Source organism: Gymnoscopelus microlampas, assembly GCF_963454915.1.
Source record: "Gymnoscopelus microlampas genome assembly, chromosome: 24".
NCBI classification, from domain to species: Eukaryota; Metazoa; Chordata; class Actinopteri; order Myctophiformes; family Myctophidae; genus Gymnoscopelus; species Gymnoscopelus microlampas.
This window is the reverse complement of record NC_139961.1, coordinates 10,431,512-10,441,699: the sequence shown is the minus strand read 5'-3', so window position 1 is coordinate 10,441,699 and position 10,188 is coordinate 10,431,512. Positions and strand designations below refer to the sequence as shown.

The 10,188-nt window shown below is 40.5% G+C and overlaps 1 protein-coding gene across 8 annotated transcripts in view; it reads left to right on the top strand.

Moving 5' to 3' along the window:
• Positions 1-10,188, top strand: part of LOC311040496 (inositol polyphosphate-4-phosphatase type I A-like) — an 81,675-nt gene that overhangs the window by 46,445 nt on the left and 25,042 nt on the right. For 3 of the 8 annotated variants that reach the window (XM_084050813.1, XM_084050814.1, XM_084050815.1), the window contains exons 14-19: positions 1,516-1,533; positions 3,670-3,856; positions 4,547-4,762; positions 5,443-5,584; positions 6,757-6,933; positions 8,306-8,338. In XM_084050813.1, the coding sequence (XP_083906939.1) occupies positions 1,516-1,533; positions 3,670-3,856; positions 4,547-4,762; positions 5,443-5,584; positions 6,757-6,933; positions 8,306-8,338 (773 nt within the window). The remainder of the gene's footprint in view (positions 1-1,515; positions 1,534-3,669; positions 3,857-4,546; positions 4,763-5,442; positions 5,585-6,756; positions 6,934-8,305; positions 8,339-10,188) is intronic. The other 5 variants (XM_084050818.1, XM_084050816.1, XM_084050817.1 and 2 more) reach the window with 5 other exon arrangements.

Below are 10,188 nucleotides of genomic sequence, written 5' to 3'. Positions count from 1 at the left end.
ACTAAAGCCTGTGGTAAGTACTGGGTGCTGATGTTAGGTGTCTAGCTAGCACATTGCAAAGGGGATAGACACCCTCGTCCTTGGCAGTTACCGATAAGCGATTTCCGACGTACTGTACTTACTTACTTGCTTATCGTTAGCCTCATAGCATAATTGCCTACATCATATTTTGAAGGTTTTCACGAAAGAAGAAATTAAAAATGAACTTAAGCAAATTTGAAAAAAATAAAACTTTTTGACTCAAAAAAAAGATTGATTCAAAAAGTGCCTAAGTCATCACACTCATTTTGCCTAAGGCATGTTTATCTACCTTTATATATATATGCCTAATTCTACTCTCATAACACTGCTGATTCATCCTGCCTTATTGCCTATGTTCTTGGGATCGGCTATTTCCACACAATGTTTGCCTCTTTCTTACGTAATATTTGTCAAATTGGCCGATGTGGTATTATAAAGGTCTTAAAAGTCATTAAATTGTAACTTTAGAAATTTGCCTGGAGACATGCATAGGTGGATGTGACTGGGGAGCATTGCACACAAGGAAGAATTGGCAACAGCTAAATTGGTTGCAAATTAAGTAAGTTAAAGTAATGGGAAATGTTTCCAGTGGGACGGGAAATCTATAGTGCCTAAGTGCCTAATTAATGAATTAATACCCAAGACTGAACTACTATACTACTTACTAACAATGCTTAAAATAAATTAATGAAAACAATCAGATGTTTACACTATATCCACATTTAGCGTGAGATCTACACATTTACTGTAAACAACTGTATACTTCCCCATGGAAAATCTATACATAAACATGGAAATATGTATATTTCCCCATCCACTAGGAATTATATCCATTTAGATCTATTATAGTAGACTTCCCATTTTTCCACGTGTACCATAATATATCGTCTCTGTCAGGTGGAAACCTCATATGTCCAAAACTCTTACTTTTCAGCATTCAAATTAAAAGAATAGCAAAAGTAGCAGAAGGACAAGCTAGCTTGTGGATCTGCTACTTTTGATTATTTTGTGTGATGCCATGGCATTAATTTATGAAAAAACACTGTATAATTAATATATTTCTGCACTGATGCCATTGAGCAGAGAAGAAAACATGAAGTATTCATAAAAGTTGTGGAATAACTTTGGCAATGTTTAATTCAATGTTTAATTCAGTTTACATAATTTTATCTTCATATTCTTCCGTTTTGGATCCTTATCACATGCGTTGCCTCATTCAATGTTTAACTTTGATTTGAATCCAGTAAAAAGCAAAGTATTTCATTTTCCTAGTTTGAGTTTTCAAGAAAGTGATATAATTTCATGATTTGACGTTAAAGATGTGCTGCTATTGTTATTTCTTTTGCCCGCACGACGTTGCCTCGCATGAACAACAATGCCTTTGTTCCTTTGGAAATCTTTCATTGATTATGTATTTGAGAGAAGATTTTCCATTGTGTGGCTTTTTTCTTACTTTTTGTTGTTGTTGTTGTTGTTTTTTACTTTTCTGATCAGCGTGTATGAGGAGGAATGGTGAGTTATTATTGCACTGCTCTGCTTGTATTTTGCTTTGTTTGTGGTTTATTTGTTTGGTTTGACCTCCACTCTACTGTGTCTTTGAATTATCAACCTGAATCAGACCGTTGTCGTGTGCTGTATGGTGGGTGCTTTTGGGTTTCGGAGCTAATAGAGAACGACATGATTTATCCTTAATAATTGTGTATGTTTTATGATCGTGAATAATTATCCAGTCATAGATGTTTTGTTTCTAGAAGTAATAGAAATGTGGTCTCTGTTACACTTTGAGCATGTTGTGTTCACGTCAAACCCCTTTGAACACCACTTCATTCGAAAATGATTCCCCCCCATCAACTTTGCTGAACGCAAATTCATCCCTATCTAGAAAACCAAACAACTGAGACTGTCACCAAGAAATAAAATAATATGCAGCTCCCACATGATCAGCCTCCACACTAGCTAGGACATACCTCCAAAATGTTACATGTTGATAACACCTGTGGTTCCAGTCTTACTGCTCTGGTAAATAGCTCTGGGAAAAAGCTATTTATGTTAACAAAATAGTTTTTAAATGGAGTGGTATTCCCCCTTTTTAAAGGATCCCTGGCTAATAAGCCTTAAATACCTTAATACATTATAATTGTGCTCTATAAATACAATTAAAAACACCTTGAATATTTTATTTATTTTAGAAATAGTCCATCTTTTACTCAAGGGAGGCAATGCCCGACTTGCCCGTCACAAGTTGATGTAATTTGTCCATGTGTGGTCCAGCCCTATTGAATGTATGGAATGCATGTGCTAATACTTTAAAGGTACTGTTTTGATGCTCATATTAACCATATGGAAGTATTAAGTTGGTTCTTGTTATGTTTAGGTTAAATACCTTTGTTTATTGCTGGACCACACATGGACAAATGACATCATCAACTAGCGACGGGGGTTGTCCCCCTTGTGTAAAAGATTAACTAAAATGTCTAAAATAAATACAACATTTTACGGTATAAACATAAAATAAAAAGTTATAGAGGGCAATTAGAATGTATTAAGGCATATTAGGCTTATTAGCCAGGCAACCTTTTAACTCTGTCAAAGTCAGTCTCTTGTCTTTGTGCGTTAACTATCGTTCATTGTGTTATAGGCCCGTTGGTTAAGAACAGGCATGTGCATGCTAATGTAAGCTACTAGAATAACTGCTACAGGTTATGGTGAGCTTGTGGTAGTAGCCTATACGTTTGAAAGCATCGAGTGTCCATCTTTGAAACCAATGGCCACCGCTAAGCATGGCCACTGCTATCATCACCACTAGTTTATAGAATTAGAACCAGAACTTTAGTTCACAGATACAATTCACTGAAGAGCGCTTACAATGCTAACGAGGCACGTTTTGGAGTTGCTGAATCTTGACTCTTGAACACCATGTGGAAAAAGGCCTGGTGAAGCAAAATGGGTCCAACATTTTTAAAAAAGACGATAAAATCGTCATTCGTAAAAATTATGCCTGACTTATCCTTGGTTGTGAGTTTGTCGCGCACAGGAACTCGCTGATATGTATGCTCACAAGGCGCCTCAGCACGATGCGCGGTGAGCTTGTAGATCTGCAATTTTCGGTTCACAACACCGGCATGCAACTAAGTGTAAACCAGGCTTTAGTGTCACTCTGACACTGTAAATATGGATGGGTCCATTTTACTGTGCACCACCCCTTTTAAGGTAGGGTAAGTGCTATGTTTTGGTCAACAAAAAAGTGTTTTTATTAAAAGGTCTAAAAGCTCTATATTCTGATAGTAATCATTGCTATAGAGTGTTTGTTCAGTGACAGGGGTCTCCCTGTCTCTCCAGCTCTTTAATAAACAGAACATAAATCTCAGGTAGGTGACAAAATGTCAGCCAATCAGGAGAGAGTCCCCATTTATCAGCTTCATTTTTATAGTGTTCCCGTTCCAATTTTGTCTGCTCATTTATTTGTGTCATCACTCCCAATTTCACTTGTTTGATCTGTATCCTGACTGAGTTTTCTATCCTGTTACTGAACAAGCACTCTATAGCAATGAGTACTATCAGAAGATAGAGCTATTTAACACTTATTTTAACCAAAGAAAATCACTTACCCTGCCTTTAACACCATGTGTGTGCGTTTCTTCCGTGCAGCAGTGCCTTGACCAGCTCCCAGTCCATCGTATACATTCCCCAGGACATCGTCAGAGCCAAGGAGATCATCGCCCACATCAACACGCTGAAGACCCAGGTCAGCTACTACGCAGAGAGGCTGTCCAGAGCTGCCAAGGAGCGCTCTGCCAACGGCCTGGAGAGGACTCTGGCCATACTGGCTGACAAGGTGAGTGCCCACGGAGGACGTCCAGTAGAACAGGACAGCAGGAATGGAATGGATTAGTTGCATGCGCAGATTATGAGAAAATGGGACCCTGGGGTTTGGGGGCTGGGGTATGGGGGCCCCCCTGACTCTTGGGCCCTTGGGCCTGGGCCCTAGTCTTTGCCCAATCTTTGAATATTATTGAAATATGTAGATTAAAAAGTCAGCTGGTGACAGTGTTTGACATAATTTTATACTTTGGCTATTGAATATAATAAAAAAATATAACAAGAAAATGTTTAACTCAAATCTTTGCTTCTGGGGGGTCCCTGGAACAACATATGTTGAGATGGGGGTCGGCGGTCAAATACAATACATTTTGGGGCTCCTTGACATGAAAAAGTTTGAGAACCACTGATTATAGCAACATAAGTTTAAAAAAAACTGTTAGGATTTAGAAGACGTTACAAATGTTCGCTTTAAAAAAAAATCTAATATTTGCGAAAAAGAATCGTGATCTTTCAACAAAAACAAATCGCAGATCTACATGCTCATAGCGCGGCACCGAGTGCCACGCTATGAGCTTGTATATCTGCCATTTTTTTTATAGCCAAAGTATAAGATAATGGTTAGTAGTTAAAATCTAAATGACAGATGCGTTCCCGGTCTTAAAGGGTTAATAACGCCCTGACATGTCCCTCTTTTGTCTCACAGACTCGTCAGCTGGTGACGGTGTGTGACTGTAAGCTGCTGGCGTCAGCCATCCAGGCCCTGAACGCGGCGCGGCCCGAGTACATCGCCTCCAAGGCGTCTCCCTCCGCCGACTCGGAGCAGGTGGTCCTCCGCAACGACCAGGACACGCTGCTGGCCAAGTGGAGCGGACGCAACAGCCGCTCCTCGCTGCACGTCGACTGGCACGAGGAGGAGTGGGTGAGTACAAAGACCCGTTAAAGGGATAGTTCACCCAAAAAAAATGATTACATTTCTATCGATTAGTCACCCCATGGAGACTTGAATTCATGGATATTGTTTTGTTTTTATCGCATTCCTAAGCCAATCATTTGATGACCAGCGGTCCTCTACCGGAACCGTAGGCAGCGGTTCCGGTAGAGGACACAAAGGAGTCTCCTACCGGAATAGCTGCCGGTCATCACATTATTGGCTTAGGAATGCGACAAAAACTAAAAAATATTTTTCTAATATATTAATATTTAATATGTTTCTAATCGATAGAAAAAAAAGTCATTTTGGGGGTGAATTATCCCTTTAACATTAGTGAAATGTACAGATTGTATCTTTGGAAATAAGTATGAATAAGTGTGAATAAACAAACTAGCTTTCTCTAGCGGTTAAAAGGAAATTATTTATGTTCCCATAATATGCCTTTCATTATTGTTAGAGAATGAAAGGAATGTAAAACATGTAAAAACTCACATTACATTTTGGGGCACATTCATATTTTCTACTCTCCGGATTCTTAAGTACACAACTAAACATTTACATTTGGCACAATTATGTAAATCATTGTAAAGCAAATATGTAGCTTGCGCCCTGCTTTGCATAATCTCTCCTCTCCCTCCTCTCTCCCCCCCCCACCCATCCCCCTACAGGAGAAGGTATGGTTGAATGTAGATAAGTCTCTGGAGTGTATCATCCAGCGTGTGGACAAACTGCTGCAGAAGGAGAGGAGTCCCGGTGACTGCAGCCAGGACAGTACCCAGACTGACCAGCAGGGCGCTGCTAGTAAAAAAGGTAAATTATTTTAACCCATTTTGAACTGAAGCCGATTCTAAAAACTCCTTTTAAATCCAAGTTTTCTGTAGAAAAAAAATATATATTTTTTTTGCGCTATGTATCGTCTCTGTCGGGTGGAAACCTCATATGTCCAAAACTGTTTCTTTTCAGGATTCAAATTCAAAAACGGCAAAAATAGCAGATCTACAAGTCAAAATGTGTCGCTTCGTGCCACGTTTTGAGCAGTAGATCTGCTACTTTTTATGCTTTTGTGTGACGCTGTAGTATAATCAAGTAGTGTATTCATTTAAGAAAAAACACGAAAGTTAAAATATGGAGATAAAGAGGTTTCTGCCCGACAGAGACGATATATAGCAACAACTAAAACGACACAGAGGCGTTCCCAGCTTAAACGGTACAGTATAACAGTGTAGGCCTAATAGGTATAAAGGGTCTAAATAGGTTAAAAGTAGAGATTACAATTACATTATGTCTCTGATTTTCATCGTTCTATTATGCAAATGAATGGCTAAGATACATAGAATGTAGGGCGCTGGATCAATCAATGAACTAAACTGCACTTTCTTGTGAAAAAGAAGATCACAGGGATTAATTTACTGTATGTCATAGACATACAGTATTATGACTGATAAAGGCTGAAACCACATGAGGTCTGAGATCCACATTATAGCCATGCCGTTCACCATGTGGATCCCGAGATGAGATTCACATGACAGTTTTCTTTTTTTCAAAAGTGGCACATAAGATGAATTGAAGATAAAAGATAACATTAAACAAATAAAACAACCGGAATGAATGAAAATCAGATGTCATCAAATGGATTTTCTTAAAGGGATAGTTAACCCCCAAAATACTTTATGACTTTATTAGTCACACCATGGATACTTGAATCATGGATATTTTTTTGTTTTTGTCGCATTCCTAAGCCAATAATTTGATGACCGGCAGTGGTTCCGGTAGGAGATACAAAGAGTCTCCTCATGTGTACTGGAACCGCTGCCTACCGGTCCGCTGGTCATCAAATTATTGGCTTAGGAATGGGACAAAAAAATTCAAGTCTCCATGGGGTGACTAATCGATAGAGAAAACACATTTTTTTTGGGGGAACTATCCGTTTAAATAACATTAAAGGGAATGTGAATGACATTGTTATACATGGTTGTGAAAAGGGACCGAAAGGACGAGAGTCTTCTGGATCAACCCAGCAGGCACCATGCAGGACCCTTCATCACCATCATCACCTTCATCACCATCATCACCATTACCTTCACCCTCCTCACCATCCTGCCCCCCACTGCCCACCCTCTCCTCTGCATGCCAACCTTCTAGCCCCGACCCACAACTCCGTACGTTCTCACCGTTTTTAATCTCATTTCGGATTTTATTTTCTCCACACATTATCACCTCACTCCTCCCCTCACCTCTCCCCTCACTCCTCCACTCTCCTCCCCTCCCTCCTCACCACACCTCCCCGCACCTCTCCCCTCACCAGTGTTGCCAGGTTGTTCTGAGAGAAATAAGCAACCAGGTCTATGAAAACAAGCCCAAAAGAAGTGACAAAATCGACATACATCGGACCCCGGGGGTCCCTGGCACAAAATGTTTTCAGATGGGGATATGCGGACAATTACATATTCATTTGGGGGTCCTTGAACCACTGGTTTAAACAACATTAGGAGGAAAGTCCAAATAAGGAACTACACTTTAGAAACAAGCCCCCAAAAAACGCAACTACAGTGCCAATATTTACAAGCAGCTTTACAGAAAAACAAGCCCAAAGTCGCTTAATGGGCAGACATGGCAACACTGCCCCTCACTACTCCACTCTCCTTCCCTCTTGTTTCCACTCCTCTGCTCCCCTCACCTCCTCTTCCCATTCTATCCTTCCCAGAATAATTGGGTAGTTTGGTGACATCCTAAAGAGACCTCTTCTCACTGTTCAGTCTCACATGAATAGTTTGCAGTACTATATTTAAAGATGGAAGCTTTTCTTGTCTTCAAACGTTGGAGAAAAAAAAAACCAACAGCAACAACACATCTGTGTAAACAGTGAAGTCTTTGATGTTGTCTATCAGGTCCGTCTACAGTCCTATCTCTCTGTGAATAGAACATGCCTGTTGTTTATGTCCTGTATAGCTTTGCCAGTACAGCTGAGGTTTCCGGCCCAACCTGTCAGTCAGCTATTGTGTCTGAAATTGTGTTTGTGCTCGTTGTAGTTTCTTCCTCCCGGACCTGGGTCAAGTTTCTATCAAAGTCCTATACCGTTGGTAAATTATTTCTATCAAAGTCCTATACCGTTGGTAAATTATTTCTATCAAAGTCCTACCGTTGGTAAATGGCACTTTAGTTTGGCAACTGTTTGGGAACACTGGTTCCCAAACAGTGGGTCAGGACCCATTTGTGGGTCGCAGACACATTTCTATGGGTCACTAAACATATATATTTTTTGTTTAATTTGTTTAATTTGTTTTATTTTCAGAAATTAAAAAAAACCCTCAAATTTATCAAAAGAACTTCATACATAAAAAAATGTAAGAAACATCATGAATTAAAAAGAAAAAAAGCAGATCTACAAGCCAGGACTCTTCAGATGAAGGAGGGCGGATAGAGACTTGGCCCTGGTCTGCAGTGTACTGTACCGTATGTGTGTCGTTGCTGCCATGTTGCTTCTAGCGCCCCCTAACCATGCATGTCGGAACTCCGTTCCTCCTCTTCCAGATGGAAGCCCCACCGCTGAGGAGGTTTACCCAGGTAAGAGCTGCCCCGCTTCCCCTATGCCACCCCCTCCTTCATCCCTATCTCTCTCTCTCTCTCGCGTGCTCTCGCTCTCTCTCTCTCCCTCTCTCTCTCTCCCTCTCTCTCTCTCTCTCTCTCTCTCTCTCTCTCTCTCTCTCTCTGTGATTGCCAGGTTAGGGGGGTGTCCTGGTGACTCAACCAGCTGGCACACAAACCACTTGGCACAGAATGACAGATAACAGAATGCACAGTGAACTGTGTCACGCGTGTCACTCTCTTACTACTATTCTGTCTCTGCAATGTTTTTAGTCCAATGCCTACTATCTATGACTCACTTTATTCCTGACATGTCGTGGTTTGCTAACATAAGGACACATTACGGATAAGTGCTCGGCCTCCGGTCTATGAGACACGGTGGGCGTAAGTGGGCCGAAAATGTTATAAAGGCAGAACATTAAAGGACGACTTCACCCATTGTCATATAATTGGTCCTCACTAATGCTCATGATAAAATGGTCAAAACAATCCACTCTGACTGTGTTTCATAGGAGGGCTGTGAACACTTCAGAAACCCACCTACCAGTGACATCATCATTAGGCATCATTATAGCATGCTAACTATCCAGGAATACAAAACCTGCAGTTTCTAGGCGGGTTTCTGAACTGTCCACAGCCCTCCTGTCAGACACAGACTGAGTATATTACCAATTATCCGAAGATAGGTTGAAAATGGGTGAATTTGTCCTTTAAGGGCTATCCAATAAGGACTATAACTATATCATTCACCAATGTCTTCATTATAGTTGACTCATGATATGCCATGATATTTAAAACACATTTTAAAAGTTATAGTATCGTTATAGTGCTTGGTGTGTGCTGCCTATTAGGGTGCATGACAAGCTGCACGTTTCTATACAAGGCCATGACTTGAAGACAGTATTGTGAATACTGAGTGCATGTAAATGTAGCCATTGTCTGCGCACCGTGGGTGTTAATTTAACTTTGAGAGACCCGTGCGGGTCTATTTGAACACTCTGAGTTAAATTAAGCACACAAACAATTCCCTGGGTGCAGTTGCAGTATAGTCCCTTATTTCTCTCTGTCTCTTCTCTACCCTCCTAACACTCTTCCCTTCAATAGCCCTCGGCCTAGCAGCGCATTAGCCCTCGGCCTACCGCTGCAGCACTCAGCCTAGCGCATTAGCCTTCAACCTATAGTGCTTTAGAACTCAGCCCAGCGCTTTTTCTCTCCTCATTGCCTTAAATATGTCTTTGTTATCTGTTCTCTGTTTTGTATGGTTGTAGCCGTTTGTTATGCTGCAAAAGATTGATTTCATGTTTCCGTTAATATGCAAAATACCACTTTTTGTTCCTTTTTTGCTATATCGGTACTAGCCTTTTCACAGAAATATGTATTCAATAACTGTTAACGTTTTAATTAGGTCTTGGTGTAACCAAGTTACAGTATAGGTTGATTTTGTGCAATTGGCCTAGTGTGTGCATTTATTGTGCCTTTGCATGTCTACGGTATCTACATATACAACAGTATTACATTGTGTGTGTGTGTGTGTGTGTGTGTGTGTGTGTGTGTGTGTGTGCATGTACACTAATCTACACTTTGTGTGTGTGTATGCATACCGTATCTATCTACGTATGTGTGTACACATACTGTGTGAAATCTGTGTTTCTATCGATTACACACCCCATGAATATCAAATCATCAAATAATGTGATGACCGGCGGAGTCTCCTATTGACCGATGACCAGATGAGCTTCTTCCGATTTCAATACATGACACATCATTTGAAAGCTTACATTCTGTACTTGCATAATACTGTAAAAAGCTGTAAAAAAGCATTGTATTCA